Source organism: Eublepharis macularius, chromosome 14 (genome assembly GCF_028583425.1).
Source record: "Eublepharis macularius isolate TG4126 chromosome 14, MPM_Emac_v1.0, whole genome shotgun sequence".
Lineage (NCBI taxonomy): Eukaryota > Metazoa > Chordata > Lepidosauria > Squamata > Eublepharidae > Eublepharis > Eublepharis macularius.
In genome coordinates, this window is record NC_072803.1 from 52,104,546 (window position 1) to 52,123,535 (window position 18,990).

At 43.0% G+C, this 18,990-nt stretch overlaps 1 protein-coding gene across 1 annotated transcript in view; it reads right to left on the reverse strand.

Moving 5' to 3' along the window:
* Positions 1–18,990, reverse strand: part of ASTN2 (astrotactin 2) — an 804,644-nt gene that overhangs the window by 446,665 nt on the left and 338,989 nt on the right. Inside the window, exon 7 of the mRNA XM_054997263.1 lies at positions 11,083–11,190. Coding sequence (XP_054853238.1) covers positions 11,083–11,190 — 108 coding nt within the window. The remainder of the gene's footprint in view (positions 1–11,082; positions 11,191–18,990) is intronic.

An 18,990-nucleotide genomic window follows, 5' to 3' on the forward strand; every position in this document is an offset into this window, starting at 1 on the left:
CACATGACCCGCCACGGGGTCTTTTCTTTATTTCTTTACATTATTTATAGTCTGCCTTTATCACTGAAGCTCAAGGCAGACTGCACAGTGCCAGTCAATACAACTGATGACTGGGACAGGACATGGATTGCAGACATTTGAAAAACAAGCTGAAATCTGATACTAAGCTGGAACAATGCTGAAGCAAAACACAAGCAATTTAACATGACATATTAAGCAATGCAGAAACTGCCCAGGAGGAACACGCTTAGAGCAACAGACAGTAAACAGTAGTCCAGTCTACAGTCCCCAATCCCTTTACCAACACATCTCTTCAAAGACATTCCTTAGAGAGAGCCAATTCCAAGCCCCCAGCTCATACAAAGGCTTCCAAGCACGTTGTGTTCCATCTGACTGCTCAACTCCTTAAGGAAGTTAAGGAGATTCACCCTCTTCCCATCATATGCCTTCTTCTCAGCCTGCTCCAGTTGGGGGTCAGCCCATACACTACAGCTACATTCAAACATACAATCAATCCTGTTTTGTTTAAACTGTGGTTTGTGCATCCCCGGTGATGACATCATCATGCAGCGCCGCTGGCAGGTGGCTGGGGCGGAGTGAGGAGGTCGCCTGCATGCTGCACGCCGCCCCGGCCACCTGTCATTCCTGGCCCGTGTCTGCTGCGCCCGCCTGGGGGCAGGTGGCGGCGACGGTGCGAGGCTGGCCAGCGGCAGCGCGGGATGCGCACCTCCGCCCTGGGGCCCCCTCCGGCCCCACAGCGCCCGCAGCCCCCACCTTACAGCTTCAACGGTGGCGCCAGCCCTCGGTTTGTGCAACAAACTCTACCAGATGTAAGTAATAAATCTCCAGTTTGTCGGTTTCTTCCCTTCTTTCTGCCTCCCAGTACAGTCCTGTCTATGGGCATGCAGCTGTAAGGGGAGGTGTTACTCAATAACCTATGATTTGTGAATTCAGATACCACAGCAAACATCAACACGAACAAACTTTGGTAAGCAAACAAGCTACAAACCTAGTTTGAAACCCCAGTTTGAACTGTTCATGTTCAGATGTTATTATAACTTCCTAAGATTTGATCAAACCATAACTTATAAATCACTATTTATTGTAAATGTAACTTGTGAATCTACATTTTGCACAGGGAACAGGAAAGACAAAACATCCTAGCTTTCCCCCAACTGGTTCTTAATGTTTTTGAAAATGATGAGAAGTTGCCTGGAACTGGCTCTCCTTTCCATAACTTAAATCCCAGTCTGCACATGTGAAGAATACAGTGCACCGTTTCAGCTGGGAGAAATCACTTTTTAACATTTCCTGATGCTTAATCATTCCCTATGCATAGAAAACTAGGCAAAGAACTAACATGAACCCTTTCTCTTTGATGTACTAGCTGATCAGCGGGAAGGAACTTTTCCTTGTTCTAAATGTGAGGGAACATTCAATAACAGTGTCTTGCACCTATGAATTGCTGACAGAGTATTATTGCTCCTGTGGGATAAGTATTACTTTCAAAACAGACATGTGAAAACCAAAATCCTCTTCATCTACTCTAAAGTAACACATTAACCACTAAACTATAGGGCTGTACTGAGATTACAATTCTCTCTAATACCCAATATCTTACAGGCAAACTGCCCTCTGACTGAAGAGAGGTCAGAAGTTTCTTTTTTTCCAGGCGTCGTGAAAATTCTGTATCTCAACCAAAAATGTATCCATGTTATCTTTTAAGATACTTAATTGAAAGTCAGTCTAATGACTCCTGAAATGATTAAATATAAAAGAATCACAGTAATACAAAAATCACTAGCGTATGCCAATGAAATTAGAAATAGAGAAGCATACATATCTTTTATCTTATCTATCTTAACATTAAAATATATAAATAAATAAAATTTCTAACATTCTCACCAAAGCTCTTTCAGAAAGATAAGATTGTCTCATGCAACCTAGATCTGAAAGATTCTGGGGTTAATACCTTGTATGAGTCCAATTACAAGAACCTCATATAAACCATCTATGTTTCTTCTAAATGCATGATGTAGACACTTCTGAGTATGGATGGGTCTGTTGCCTGGTACACCCTCCCAGAACTCGGGCATGGACTTTGTGAACTGTGCACAACTTGCCACTGAGGCTGATCTTATATATGGAAGGGGAATTTTGCGGGACTGGCAGGGCACCCCGCAGCCAGTGCCCACAAGCAATCCTCCCTCGGACCATTCTGGAGTAGCCACTCAGCACTCACATCAATGAGCCTGCTTGCTGAGATGCCAGCCACTGCTGAGATCCCTACCAGAACTGGGACCAGTAGTGGGCCAAGGAGAAGCCATGTTCCAGAGACAGTTTAAAAAGGACCACTATTTTCCTGTGGAAGCCATGACATGCCAGCGCTCCTGTCACGAACTGTTTTCCAGATGTGCCTCTTGATATGCCAGAGACAAAGACACGAAGGAAGGAGCCTCTGGAATCTGATGATCCCACATCAAGATAATCCTTTCCACCCATCAAGCCATGGACTATCATAAAATGCAATCACTCCCCATCCGCTCTTCCTCTCTCTATCCTTTTGTCCCTCTTGAGGTGTCGCAAATATAAACATTAGATTCCAAAGTATCCAGCCCGGATTTCCTTTGTCCCACTAAAGTGGCACATTATTTACTTTTGTTAAATTTCCTGAGAACCATTGACCGGGCATGAAACCCTCCCTGGGTCTTGCCTAGGGAAAGAAATTGGCTATTTAAGGAGACCCTTTCTGGTCACAAGAGAGATGCTTGAACCCCTTGAGATCTCACTCCTACTCCGTCCCACCTAATGTAGTGTGGGTCACTCCACTGGGCTCTCCTCTCCTCGCTGCTGAATCTCTGCTTCTCGATGGACAGGTGCGTATCACCCACCAAAGATCTTTCCTGCTAATGCAATCATCTCTATATCTTTCCCACCCTTTGATTTCCTAGTTCTGTATTGATTGTGCGTATGATTCTTGGACCCTGTAGGCTTGAAAGTTATTAAGTAAAAAACTTGATTCATTTTAAGCATTAGTCCCCTTTCTTATTGTGTGTGCTCTGGAAACTCTGACACTGGTATACACAGGTTGTGATCCCATAATATATGCCTATTGCCTATTAATTCCCCATCTTTGAGGCAATTTGGCTAACAGGTCACATTCCCAAGAAAAAGCTTCAAACTATATTCTGGTCATTGTAAGGTTTGTTCTGTATAGTCAGCCATGTTTTCATAATCTATCTGTTTCTCAAGGATGGGGCAGTGAGAGAAATGCCGAAACAGCAAGTAGCAAGCATATAACTACAGAAGTTCTTGGGCTTGCTCTTCTTTATTCTATACCATTAACAGCAAGAGTCTATAACAATGGCACAGTTTATTCTGACACCTGTATGTGTCTATCCAGCCCAAGGGGCTAGGAGAGGCAAGAAACTGGTCACACCATACCTATTGGAGGGAAGGGGGCTGCTGAGTGCAGTATCCAAAACAGTGGCACAGTATAGACCATTTACAAACACAACACCCACCTTCTGTTATCAACAAAATTCAAGACACATGTGAGTTTGTGAGGGATGGTTTGTGTGCTTCAGCGAGCAAAGTGATGCTTTACCCACTTACGCCTGATTTAAATGTGACAACAGAGAGGCAAAATAACTTTCCTGTGAGAGCCCATGCATCCTGGGCTGCTATCTGTGCAATAAAGCTGCATGTGCAGGCTATGGATCTCTGGTGTACGGTAATACATACAGCTCTTTTGCATGGGTAACCGCCCAGTTTAAGCTGGGCATGTGCGAAGTCCCATGGGAAAGGTTCTTTTGTTGTTCTTTTTGCCATGTGGAATCATGTTTTAATCAGGCCCTAGAAAAAGTCAGAGAGAGGTGAGACTAAACTGGATGACAGACCAAAGGCAGTCCGAAAGACAAGCAACAAAGGGGGTGGGAGAGGATAATTTGTGCATTTCAGTCTTGGACAAAAAGCTTTGATAGTCACCTCTCGCTATGATGAATGGTGTTTGCTTAGCCTTAACACTTCTGTGCATTTTACTGAAAGGCAAAAGGGAAAATTGAGGGGGGGGGTTGTTGCTACCCAAAATTTCTTATTCCACATTTTATTCCCTTTCCTCTCAAATCATAAGTGTGCGTTGCCTCTGGAGGCAGAAGAGGATCAAAGCAGAGCTTCTGCGTATGTAACAGATTCCGAATACCTAATTTTCCCTTATAAAGGGTCTTGTTTTAAACACCAAATACAGAAGCAGATCAAAGCCTAGATTCACTTTCCTTTAGCAGTCCTCAGAAGGCTCTAAGAGCTGGAGAGAGAGAGAGAGAGAGAGAGAGAGAGAGAGAGAGAGAGAACTGAGGCACAGCAGCTGATGCAAAGCTGAGGCAGATAATTGGGCTTCCCTAATTTGTCACATTTCTTTATTAAAAAAAACTGCTGCAAATCAAGGGAAGAATTGGACATCCTGTAGACTGAAGCATCTCTGTCTTCTCCTACTCCTTTAAAACAAAGAAGAAGAAGAAGAAACCAATGGAGGAATCTGCTGTGAGCCTCGGAACAATACCGGAACCTCCTTATCTCAGCACAGCAGAATGCGGAAGTTATCAGTGGACAAGAGGAACCTAAATCCCCATGGTCTTAATTAGGCTATAATGGGATGGCAGTGCTGGTTTACGAGGCAATAATACAGCTCCCAAGAGACCCAGCGATGCCTAGCCTCAGTGTATTATCCTGACAACGGAAACTAGCGGATTTTACAGCGGAGCAAGAAAAAGGCTGCACAGCTCAGAAAAACAGGAAAAAAGCAATGATAAGTGCAAGACTAGGAGGTTTCTAAGTGGGAGGGGAAGTAGCATTTTGACATGTGCAAGGCCACCCACAAAGTAAGCACTATATCCATGGTTGATCAGAGATGGAGATGCACAAGGTTAACTCGGACACTTGGTCACTGTGACCAGAGAAAATGCAGTTGCTGGGATATGATCAAAGCAGCGTGACAATTATCAGGTTCCCGTAATAAGATGTCACACCCCATGAGCTTCTAACATCAAGAAAATCTAACAGGAGTGACTCTGTCCAAATGTTACAATCTGCCTCAGATACCCTTCCCAGAATTCTCCGGCTGCTTATAGCAACAGGGCCTTCTTGATTGTAATGCTACACCTGTGGAACTTCTTCTGCCTTTGTTGCCTGTTACCCTTCCTTCTAAACAATTAGACACCAGTTGAAGATAGTCTTTTTTGTCCCTTTCAGGGTTTTTTTTTTGCTGTTAATTTATGTGTAATTTTAGTTCACAATGGTAATTTTAGTTCACGATCAACTGATTTTATTGGCACGTTTAATCAATTGTAACTGTTTTGAGAATTGTCTTTATCCTTTGTCTGATTTTTTTTTCCCCTGACTGATCACATACTGGTTCTTTTGAGATTTATTGGGTATAAAAGATACATGTGAAATATGGTAAAATGCCAAAAGGCCTGATGTTCATTTCTGAATAGTTCCATCCTCCCGTATGAACCTGCCTAGCAGCTGAGTTCATCTCCTGATGCTCTCATCCATCTGCAGATGCTAGGTAGACAGCTACCAGAGACCAATCAGAGAATGCCGCTGCAAAGGGTTAGGGTTAGGCACTTTTCTGGAAAAATTGATATATTTATGAAAGATAATCTCTAGTTATGTTTTGATAGATTACATATGGAAAACTCCTTGTTGCACACTGATAGAATGATTGCTTCTATCAATAGTGGCCCATGGGAGTTCTATAGGATATTAGGGTTTTATAGGGTATCTGTTTGCTTTGGGAATGCTTGAAGTTCAGCTACTCATAGTAGAAAGGCTGACTGAAGGAAAATTGGACGGGCCCTGCTTTAAATGCAGAAAGGCTGGCTTGCCAAGTGATACAGCATGAAAGAATCTGAACATAATTAAAAACCTGCCAGCGCATCCACTTCAGTCGGCACTGCAGCATCTTCAGCAATTGTCCTCTGTCCTGCTGCAGCCAGTCTGGGAGAAGGCACGCAAGCAAGACTCCGCTGTCCCTAACAGTCATCTTGCTGCAAAGATCCAGAGGAGTTAGCCGTGTTAGTCTGTAGTAGCAAAATCAAAAAGAGTCCAGGTGCTACTGGACTCTTTTTGATCTTGCTGCAAAGGACCACCATTCACGGCCCACTACAAATCAAAAGCAGTGCATCACTCTGTCGGTTAGCTGCCTTCAATGATGTATCCATCGTCTAACAGGAATTAGGAGCTCTGCCCAATTATGGATCTGACCTGCAATTACTACTCTTTTTAAGCTGTACTTTCACTCTTGGATCCATCTTCTCCCTTACACACAGAAATGGAGACTCATTGAATTCATAATGGAACATTCCTTCAGGAAAGACTCGAAAGGCAGAACCTTAAATTTAACCCTTGGCTTTTGCCTTGCCATATAAATCTCAATATATCCTTCTGCCATTGCATAAATGGTGCCTCAGTTGTCAAACCTGGAATTGTCTGAAACAGTAATAACGTTCTAGGTAAAACATTAATTTTAATTGTAGCTATTCTTCTCAACAACAATAGTTGAATTTTATCCCATCTTAACATACCCCTTTTAATTTCATGCCAAGTCTTAATACAATTATTTTGGAATAGCATACAGTTCATATTTGACAAAGTGATACCCAAGTGTTTTACCTTCTTCTCGATTTTAAACCCTGTTTTGTTCTCCAGTTTCATTTGATCCTGTATTTTCATACTTTTAGTTAACACTTGGGTCTTCTGCTTATTGACCTTGAAACTAGCCCCTGCACCAAATTCTTTCAATTTTGACATTAGGGTTTCAATTCCCTTTAAGGGGTCCTCCAGAACCCACACCAAATCATCCGCAAAGGTTCTTAACTTGTAAGTATCCTGTTTCACCTTTAAATCTCCAATGCTCTCATCTTGTCTTATATCCCTGTTCAGTACTTCAGGCCCCAGTATAAATAACAAGGGTGACAGGGAGAAATCTTGTCTTGTTCTTCTTTGTATTCCACATGGTTTAGTTAATTCCCCATTAACCACTATTAGTGCCGACTGGGATGTATAAATCTCCAAAGTCCATGTCTTCCAAAATGTTAAACAGAAATTTCCAGTTCAAATTGTCAAAAGCCTTCTCAGCATCCAGAAAAAACAGAGCAGCTTGTTTTTCATTATGTTTTTCCAAGTACTCCAAAATATCCAATACTACTCTTAGAGAGAAGGGTCGATGGCTCTTCTGCTAAGGGGTCATTTGGGGGGAATGGGATTTACAGAAAGGAAATCATTGGGACATACAGAAAAAAAAATGACTCAAAGGACTCCTAGGATGGAGGAAGGTAAGAAGAGGTGCCAGAATAAGAACGTGAACTCTACAGTTCCTCAAGGTCAGCGCTTCATCATAATTTAAATTGCACTTCATACATTGTAAATTTATCTTTATTCTGTGTTTTAATGCAATTGGTTTTGTTTTCATTGATGCATAGACAGTTAGTGGCCATGACCTCCCCCAGAAAAGGTGGGATGGAAATGTTTTAAAATAAAAACAAAGTAACTTTCACAAAAGCTCTGTGAAGAGGCATCACATTATCAACTCCATTTTTCATCCAGACATCTGAAACTTAAAGCACCAGCTAAAACTTTTTAAATCATCGCTCAACAATTTTCCACTTGGAAAAGAACAGTGAAATTGATCAAATGGCAAGGAAATCTCGTCTCTGCTTTTAAAGACCCATACAATGCAAAGAAAGCTCTCTCAGTCAAAGCAAAGCATCTCTTGGTCTGGGGATAGGGGGGTGTTGTGAAGAGGAAGTCACTTCTGTGATTTTATGGCTTTTTGGTAAGGATGCCCTATGTGATATTAACCAGGTACGCCACCTCTAAATTCTCTCTTTGGTACCCGAGGTTTAAGAAAAATACATTTCTTTCTCATTACATAGCTGACCTTCCTAACATTCATTTAAGGAAGGCATTTACCCAAGTGCATTTCCAAACCATGCCATCAGCATATATCCAGGATGGTGGTGGTAGTGAGCACGCTCAAGTCATAGCTGACTTATGGTGACCCCTGGTGGGTTTTCATGGCAAGAGACTATCAGAGGTGGTTTGCCATTGCCTGCAACCCTGGTCTTCATTGGAGGTCTCCCATCCAATTACTAACGAACGGTGACCCTGCTTAGCTTCTGAGATCTGATGAGATCAGGCTCACCTGGGCTATCCAGGTCAGGGTATCAAAAATTACCAGCGTCTGAGTGCCTTTGCCCAAGCGGTTCCAATGAGGTGGAAGATATTGTTCACTACATTTTATGTTACCCCTTTTACAAGCTCATTAGAAACACATTTTTGAACCCACTCCTCACAAATTTCTCTGGTTCAGAGGAGGAATCCATTGAGTTTTTATGGGCTGAAGCCATCCCAGATGCTACTTTTAAGGTGGCCACTTTTATCTTTCTATCAACAAACATAAGGAAGAGACTAATCCCAGCTGCCCCTTCAAGACTTTTAGCTTCCACAAGAATGTTAACCAAATTATAAATATATTTTATTTCATGGTTTTACTGTACCATTCATTTGTACAGGCATTTTAATTTTTATTAACTTGTATTCTGTTATGATGGACTGTCTAACTGGTACTGAAATGAACGGTGCTATGGGGTTAGGATGTTATGGCCCACGGCTACAACCATAAACGTTTTGCTTGCACATGTTATGTACTTTATTTAGCACCACTCCCCTAAGATGATCAAACGAAAGCATCTCCAGTTCAAAGGAGCTAAGGGGCCAAAACATGAACCTCATAAATAATAGCGTTATGGCACAAACTAAGAATCAGATGAAATGCTAGGAAATTGACATGAATGAGCTCCCATACAGGAACCCTGGGCTAGATTAGGATCATGGCATGGGGAAGGAGGGCTAGGTCTTTCCAAACAGTTTCCTACCCAGGAATGATGCCCTGAGGCTGTTATTTGCTCTGCTGCAGCAAGCGTATAGGACCTGATCAGGTTCCATGTTTAACACCTTTCTTTTTCCCCTGTGAATCTCTCACCACCTGGTATGGAGTGATTTCAATCAGGGAAATGGCATAGGAAGACTGCCCCCCAGACAATGTTGTTTTCCTGATTTATTTACTACTGACTTCTTTTGTACCCCAGCTTTCTCCCCAGTGGAGACCCAAAGCGGCTTATATCATTCTCTTCTCCATTTATGCTCACAACCACCCTGTGAGGTAGGTTAGGCTGAAAGTATGTGTCCCAAGGTCAACCCAGCGAGCTTCCATGACAGAGTGGGGATCTGAACAAGGGTTTCCCAGATCCTGGTCTGAAACTCTAGCCACTATACAACGCTGCATCTCAGAACATAAAACTCAGAACTTAAGATGAGCCCTCTTGGATCAGCATCTTGTACCATACACTGGCCAGCCTGTTGCCCTGGAAGACCAATAAACAGATCAGGCCTTCCCCTGATGTTGCCTACCAGCATTAAGTATTCAGAGGTTTACTGTCTCTGGATGTCGAGGTCCCTTTTAATCACCACAGATAGGAGCCACTAATGGACCTATCCTGTGGGAATCTACCTAGCCCCCTTCCAAAGTCATCTGTGCTACTGGCCATCACTACATCCACTGGCAGTGAATTTCACAATTTAATTACTCGTTGAGCAAATAAGTATTTATTTTTCCCCACCCTGAATCTACCACAAGTTCTAGCATGATGGGAGAGGGGGGGAAAGAGCATAATTTTATAAACATCTCTCCCCCCCCCCAACAGTCTTCCTTTTTTTCTAAACTGAAAAGCCCCGTGGCCCTTCCTCATACGAAAGGTGCTTCAACCTCTTAATCATATTGGCTGCCCTCTTCTGCATTTCCCCCCAGATCCGCAATACCATTTTTGAGACCAGCCTTGTACGCAGTATTTGAAATGAGGCCACACTTTAGATCTACACAGGGTATTACAATAATGATTGTCTTATTTCCAGTCCCTTTCCTAATAATCTCCAGCACCTGGCTGCTTTGAAAGAAAAAAAAATCCCAAAAGATATGCTGATCACAGACTTTCTGCATCTAGGTAAGCCCTCCATGAGCAAGGTATTTCTGAGGACCCAAAGCACTGTAGGAATTAAATGAGCACAATGACGACAATGCAAAAGACTCAGCCACAAATGGATTCATACTCTATTATCCAGAACACTCACAATATGGAAACTGCCCAGCTCAACTCTTCCCAATTAGGAAAAATTGAAACTTCTTGCCAGCATTCAAACTGACAACTTCTGTCTCAAACTTGCATCTCACAGACATTCTTAGAGGACTCTCAACAATCCAGAACAATTCTTAACCTTAGCCCATTAACAATTTATGCAACAGAGATTTTTCTTTTCCGCTCTGTTTTCTCTTCTCCTCTTTGAAATGAAAGATTGCACAATCCAGGCACGCAATGCATTTCATGGAAATAATGACAATCAGTGAGCCAATTCTATGCATGAAGGCAGTTTGGGCCCAAGATGAACATATTCCATGCATTTGTGTGAATGCCTAATCATTGAAATAAATGTCGCTGTGCTTTATTGAGACGGCTCAGGCAACTCCTTGCTCTCAAGTCTGGTTACACTTTTTTTTTTGTCAAGTCACTTCTGAACTTTGCTGTTTTTTTTTCAGTCTTTTTCCCCCCCAAACCACCTACTAACACACCCGTCACAGTCCTTTTCCTGAAGCCAAACACGTGGCATGTTGGAGCTTTAGAAAGGAAAGAGGTGCAGGCAAAACTTCAACATTGTTGAAGGCATTTCTTCCATCTGACAATTTTCTAAAGAGTCCTTCCATTCTCATTGCACTGTAATTGCCTCAATATTCAGGAATGGCAAATAAAAGAAAACACTAAAAGTCCAGAGACAAAGAAAATCCAAGGAATACTGAACAAATAGGACCAGCACCAAGACAGAATAAGTTACTTTTAGGTGCCATCCTGATCAGAGTTATACACGTCTAAGTCCACAGTAACCAAAGGGCTTAGAAATATGTAACCCTGCATAAGATGGCACTGTTAGTGGAATCGGGCATTAAGCGATCAGCTCAGCTCCCATCCTTACCTTTGCTACGTCGACGACTCCTGTACTGCTCGGTGTAGAAGGTCAACTGAGTTTCGTCATCTGCTTCAGAGCCAGAGTTGCCTTTGGCACGGCCAAACCCAATCCCACCTACAGAAAAGCAAGGTGGGAATTAGCACACCATGGTTGCACTGAAGACACTAGTTGATAAGCGGTCATCCAGGAAACTCATCCTTTCCCCAGACTCTCCCAACTTCTGGCATCCTCAGATTCTCCCTTCCAATGATTTGTAAAGTTGAAAGAAGAAAGTAAGTTAAAATGGAATCATGAAAGTCTTTATGAACAGCCCTGGCGCACAAGGCTGTCTGTGCAGAAGGTTAAAAAGAAAGGAGCCTCCAGGGGCTGACTGTGGCCCTTTACTCCATCCATTAAAGTACTTAACTGCTTTTTAAAAAATGCCTTTGTTATTCTACACAGAAATATAGTCTTCATGCTCTGGCAAGGGAACTACAAATAAGAGTGTGGGCCACCCTGAACATCATAAAAGCCTTCAATCTCTTTAAGCAAAAAAGCTCAAGCACCACAGAATGAGTAACAGCTTGAAGCGCTGAACTAGTTTTCAATGGCCTTGAGGACTGGCCCCTTCATAGGAGGCAAGAAAAACACCAAGCCCTTTCGGTACCTAGCTTCACTACTGAAAAAGCTAGCACAGTGTGGAGAAAGTATGTGGGGAAGAGTGACAATAACAACGTCTACCTAAAATCACAGAATATGAAGAGAAAGATGGCTGAAATTGTGTTTTAATGCAACATATGTAGATTCAAATTCCTATTTTACTGATCTGTCATGATGACAAAATGCAATTTGGAATAAGCAGTACACTGAAAAACACTTATGATATTATGAAAATGCAGGCTAAAAAAATAACAGATCTGCAAAAAACATAGTTTGGAGAGTGAATTCGGGTATGGTTATTCTGAAAGCCTCTGACTAGATGATTCTACTTGTCTAGATCCCTGCGGCCCAAGCTTTTATTCGATAGCCTTGAAAGCTATCTATAGATTAAAATCTTCTTCATGTAATCTCAGGTGATTCAGCCATCAGTTCCAGCATTTGATGATTTTAGGAATGAGTGATACAAGCCTGCATGGCGGAATTGTTAAGAGTGGCAGAATAGACCCTGAGACCCCCAGGTGTGGTTCCCACTGTGCCATGGAAGCTTGCTGGGTGACCCTGGGCCTGTCACTTTCTCTCACCCCAACCTCCTCACAGGGTTAGTGTTATGAGGATAACATGGAACAGAGAAGAATGAAGCTGTAAATGGCTTTGGTTCCCCCATTGGAGAGAAAAGTGGAAATATCCAAAATAAATCAATACAACTTATGTTAACAGAAGGGGAGGAGCATGGATTTCAATAGTTTAGGATTTCTCTCCACATTTTTTTTTGACTATTATTACTCTGAGGACAATTTCAGATGCAGTTCTTTTTACTGGTGCACAGATCAAACTTTACCTCTTGTAATTTTAACATTTGTTTTAATTTTCAAAGATGTATTTAAAAATCCATGTTCCGTAACATAAACAATAACAAAATGTAACAATGCAATCAGAAATGTTGAGCGTCATGTCATAAGACTGTATCTCTTAAAAATGGATATGCACATAGTTTCATGAGATTTCACTGCAATGTCTTGGGTTCATCCTCAATTAGCACCATTCACCATAAAAAACTATGTTACCCAGGGCTCATTTTGAGGGGGAATGCACAGGAACGCAGTTCCGGCAGTTCCCTAAAGAGGTCACATGTCAGGTTGCCCCGCCCACCTGACTCGCGACCATTTTGGGCCCGTTTCAGCCTGGATTGGGGCCAAAACAGCCCAGATCGGGCCTCTGATGAGTAGTAGATCACTCTCCCACTCAGCAGCGCCCCGATCCTGATCATTTTGGGCCTCTTTTCAACCATTTTCAGCCCCTTTTGCTATTTTGGGCCCAATTTTGGCCCTGAATGGCCAGGATTGGGTCCAAAACAGCCAGGATAGGTGATATCAGGGGGTGTGGCATATGCAAATCAGTTATGCTAATGACACACTTCTGGTGATGTCAGGGGGCATGGCATATGCTAATGAGTTCCTCCAGCTCTTTTTCGACAGAATGATCCCTGATGTTACCTAAAATGCTCTATCTTCTGTCATTATGCTTCACTAATCAGGGCTGCTGGATTCAAAGTAGTTTTTAAAGGGCAGGTCACACAGCCATAACAGAAAATGTTGAAACATCACTCCTGCATAACTCGATGCTTTTCTACCATTAACCTTTCCAACTCAGTGGAGAAGAACTATGGCTGACTGGTACAGCAATGACTTTGTGTACAGAAGGTCCCATGCTCAGTCCTTAATACCGGCAGTTAAGAGATCTAAGAAAGGAGATGATAAGGAGGAAAAACCTCTCTGTCCGAGACCATGGAGAGCCACTGCCAGTCATAATAGTAGATAGTACCAAGTGATGCAGAACACTGCTCTGTCTTAGCATATAGGGTTCTGTCATACGTTCAAGCTTGCTACATGAAGGATAGCATTTGGATCAAAGAACTTAGACCAATCTATTTTGTAGACTGACAAAAGAATATATAACTTTGATTTCAATATTGTTGGCAGCTGCAAGGTTATTAATAGCTAAACGTTGGAAATTGGATACACCACCTACAAAGATGCAATGGCATAATAAAATATGGGAGATGTACGTAATGAGTAGAATAACCAACAATTCCTTTTTTGAGGAAAATGTCATAAATATGTGGAAAATTTTTGTTACTCAAGATTGAAGTAATAGCTCCCAAAGAAGTTCTAGTTATATGAACCTTAACAAAGCTGACTTATTGACTATTATCTGTTATCCTTGTTTCTTGTTCGAAGCTATAACCAATCGTGATTAAGTATTCCTGTACATAATTGTATATAGTTAACTATTACTTTGTTGTTCTTTGTTAACTCTGTTCACTGATTTTAATATGTTAATAAAAATATTACTTAAATAAATAAATAAATAAATAAATAAATAAATAAATAAATAAATAAATAAATAAATAAATATGTGGAAAGCTAGTCATGAAGAGGGGTGGAATATAGTATTAGAATATCTAAGTGTAATAATATTATCCCAAATAGGAAGGATTATGACGTGTTTTTGAATTAATTAAACTTACAAAATATATTATTTCCCCTTTGATTTCATTTCATTTATTTTATTTTTTATTTTTATTTTTAAAATTATTATGGGTATTGGAGCATTGTACAATTTGTGTGTTTTGTTTTGGTTAATCAATAATTTTTTTAAAAAAAAAACTATGACCACAAGGCCAACTTTCATTCCACTCTCTGTCTTTGGCAAAACAGAGCTTCTAGAGCCAGTTTGGTGTAGTGGTTAAAAGTGTGGGATTCTAATCTGGAGAGCCGGGTTTGATTCCCCACTCCTCCGCTTGAAGCCAGCTGGGTGACCTTGCGTCAGTCACTTAAGAGCGGCAGGACTCTAATCTGGAGAGCCGGGTTTGATTCCCCACTCCTCCGCTTGAAGCCAGCTGGGTGACCTTGGGTCAGTCACTTAAGAGCGGCAGGACTCTAATCTGGAGAGCCGGGTTTGATTCCCCACTCCTCCGCTTGAAGCCAGCTGGGTGGCCTTGCATCAGTCACTTAAGAGCGGCAGGACTCTAATCTGGAGAGCCGGGTTTGATTCCCCACTCCTCCGCTTGAAGCCAGCTGGGTGGCCTTGCGTCAGTCACTTAAGAGCGGCAGGACTCTAATCTGGAGAGCCAGGTTTGATTCCCCACTCCTCCGCTTGAAGCCAGCTGGGTGACCTTGCGTCAGTCACTTAAGAGCGGCAGGACTCTAATCTGGAGAGCCGGGTTTGATTCCCCACTCCTCCGCTTGAAGCCAGCTGGGTGACCTTGCGTCAGTCACTTAAGAGCGGCAGGACTCTAATCTGGAGAGCCGGGTTTGATTCCCCACTCCTCCGCTTGAAGCCAGCTGGGTGGCCTTGCGTCAGTCACTTAAGAGCGGCAGGACTCTAATCTGGAGAGCCAGGTTTGATTCCCCACTCCTCCACTTGAAGCCAGCTGGGTGACCTTGCGTCAGTCACTTAAGAGCGGCAGGACTCTAATCTGGAGAGCCAGGTTTGATTCCCCACTCCTCCGCTTGAAGCCAGCTGGGTGACCTTGCGTCAGTCACTTAAGAGCGGCAGGACTCTAATCTGGAGAGCCGGGTTTGATTCCCCACTCCTCCGCTTGAAGCCAGCTGGGTGACCTTGCGTCAGTCACTTAAGAGCGGCAGGACTCTAATCTGGAGAGCCGGGTTTGATTCCCCACTCCTCCGCTTGAAGCCAGCTGGGTGACCTTGCGTCAGTCACAGCTCTCTCAGATCTCTCTCAGCCCCACGAACCTCACACGGTGATTGTCATGAGGATAATAATGACATATTTTGTAAACCGTTCGGAGTGGACATTAAGTTGTCCTGAAGGGTGGTATATAAATCGAATGTTGTTGTTGTTAGAGAAGGGATAGGGGAAAATGTTCACTGGTTAAAATCCAGCAATGCCTATTCTATAATTCGCTACGCTAGCATTCCTCCGATTCATGGCAACTCTGAGGCAGGCAGGAACTGGCTGGAAACAGTTTGCACCAGCATGGATATAGAATAGAAAATATTAATATTAAATTGTATCTTGATATTGTAATACTGAATGCCTTTTTAGGGTTTTTTTTAAATCCCACAGCCTGGCACTCTACCTGTTGCTTGTTTTCAAGTTTCCGCCTCTGTCTGAAAGTGGAAAGCAGCCTTGAGTTGTCATCTACAGCTAGCCATCTGCCATTACATTTCAGCACTCAAAAGGGTTTCTGCAAAATGTTTTCCCTCATGCTTCACACTGGGATTACACTAGAATATTTATTTATTTATTTATTTATTTATTTATAGTTGGCCTTTCTGACTCAGTGTGAGTTAGCATAGTCAATTTCAAGGACAATTCAGTAAGTAATGAAGCTTCTTTACGTTGAATCAGACCATCGGTCCATCTGCCATCCACTACGACTAGCGGCAGTTCTCCCAGGTCTCAGGCAGAGGTGCCTGTCAACACCAGCTACCTGTGGTCTGTTACCAGGGTTACCAAGGATGGAATCAGGGACCTTCTGCACGCAAAGTGCATGTACTTTGCATGGGCAAGGTGAAGTGCGATAGGATTCCACAAACGACGTAAAACAGCATTTTTACAAAGGGAATAAGGCTATATTACAATAGAATGGACCAAGAAGGCACTTTTATAAAGGGAATAAGGACTGTAGTCTATGCCAGTGTTCATGGTGTATATTACCGTCTTTATCATACGCGCGAGTTTGGGGGGGGTTTACATATTATGTCTGATACTTTTCTGTATTGTTAGTAATTTTGGAATCCAAGTCTTGTTGCATTGCTTATTGGGTGTCTTGTAAAACTTGATTATATTGTTTTACACTGTGTAATTCACCTTGATTTTCAGACAGAGATATATTGAAAGGGAAGTGTAACTTGGATTCAGAAGAGAAGTACAGATAAATGTGGGGGGGTCATTTTGCAGATATGCCGCCTTCTTAATTCTGCTGCCTTTTTAACCACCTAGTTTCACCATGTGCAAACTATTCCCTGGGAGCTCTTGGGAATCTTGGGTTTTTATCACTCTAAAGCCTCCATCAGGTACCAGTTTCTGCCTGGCATTGTACACGTACAGGAGGCCCACAAGCACAAGATGAATTTCACACCTGAGTAGTTTCAGGGCCACTCTTCTCTGTTCCATTGAAAATGACAATTTACTGAAGTTATTGCAGTGACAAGAGGTAAACTGGCATTCAGTACAGCTCCCAGGGTTCCTTACAATGTCATTCAAAGAATCCTTCTGTGTCAACTCCACGATCTGCAAAACCATAGCCCAGCTATGATGCTCGTCCTTAAACAACAGAAATGGCACCGGAGGGATTTTTTTTAAAAAATCCAAAAATAACAACTAATCTATTTACTTTGCAGAGGAAAGGTCAGGTGAAATCAGGGGTTGAAAATTTCTGAGGTAGTTCAACATCCACCTATCCTCCTATCTATCTGTCCGGTGCTGGTGCCGGACTTAGGGAACGCCCAGGGGACACCCAACCCAGAAACAAGGCTTGCAACCCCCCAGTCCAACCCTACCACCCTTAACACTCACCCAGCCAGGACAGGACAGACGTCAGAGACACCAACAAGGGCCAAGAATGCCAAAGAAACCTCAGGAGCAGAAAGTTCAGGCAAAACCCCAGGTGCAAGAAGTTCAGGCAAAGCCTCAACAACAGGAGGCAGGCTAGGCGATGCCTCCTGGGTCCTAATGACTGCCAGTTACCCAGTCAGGGCTCCAGGGCAGCCTCTTCCCTCAGCCCAGGGGAAGTACAACAGCCCAGCCAGGGGGAGAAGAGACAGAGGGCAGAGGCAGCCAGCCAGCACCAACTCAAGCAGCAGGCCAAAGACAGCAAAGGAGGCACCAGGCCACACTACCACCCAGAGGCCGGCAGGAGAGGTGCAGCAGCACAGTAAACCAACAGACAGGCTAGAAAAGGTGGAGAGTAGCCTGGAAGAGCCAACAGCAGAGCAGTCACAGGTGTGGCTGCTTAAGGCAGCCAAGGCAGCAGCTAGGTTGTTAGGGGCGGGGCTAGAAGGTGGAGGCTGGGATTGATGAAGTGATAAAAGGGGAGTCTCCCCCCCCCCACAAGCAAGGTGGAGAGTAAGGAGTTAGACGAGAAATGTGGAGAGCTGAGGAAGAGACAGCAGTTAAAGGGGCAGTGGCTGACCCCAAACCCAGAGGCGCTGCCAACCCAGAGAGGAGAGTATCTATCTATCTATATGGTAAAATTAGAACTTGCCTAGAGACTTCAGTTCTTATGCTCTTCACGAATACTTAAAGGCTTACATTTTGAGGCTTTGGTTTCCCTTGTTTTTCCCCAAGCACTCTAGTATATTTTCTTTTTAGTATTCTCTTTCTCTTCTGGAGTTACGAATACTGGTACCCACTTTAGTACCCCAATCCCCTTCTCTTCAAACACCAGTGCTTTCCTTCAGCTGTAAACTGAATCTGATCTCCACAGGTAATTTCCAATCTCAGTCCACCAGGGATCTCTCCACTCTCCAAAGCTACCTCCCTGTTTGACTGGGTATGGAAGATCTCCTCTCCTTAAAAGATCTATCCCTTTTCTTTGACACTTTGGGAATCTGCACCTACTTCCCAAACCTCCTTTCCAACTTCCTCCAGTTCTCCTGTCTCCCAACTCTTCACACTAGATCACTCTCTGCTAGGACTGAAAAAAGACCCTCCTCTTATGCTACCCAATTAGATCTCTTGAGTAGCTTGTCACTCAAAACTCTCTGATTCTATGGGGAATTAACCCATAATAGTCCTGTAGCTGTGTGTACAGAACTTCCAGGCTTTTAAAAATGTATAGTCCATCATCCCAGATAACTATCAACTGTGCTGTATCAGCTTCCCTGCAGACTAGAAAACCTTGTCATGGCACTGATAGCACCAATCTTACAATTCTTAAGCCGACTGGAAGAGAACAAGGATCAACGTTGGGTCTCTGCAATTGCTCAAGCCATTGCCTGCTGTTTGGCATTTTACTGCCAAGCATGTGCCTTGGGATATTAAAGTATGAACATTAATTACTCAGTGCCATTCAAGTCTTTCCAACCCAGTCCTAAAAGATAGCAAGTAACTGGGACAGGTTTGCACGATCATTGAGGATTATTAGCATGTTCATAAAATCTTTGGAAGCTTTATGTCACCTCCACATTCCTTGGCAGCAGACTCAAGGGGAGGGAAGCCCATTGCTTTAAACAACATACCAAGATCAGGAAATAGAACGCTTACAAGGGGGAGACCAATTACCTCCCAGCCTTCTATGTCTGGGAA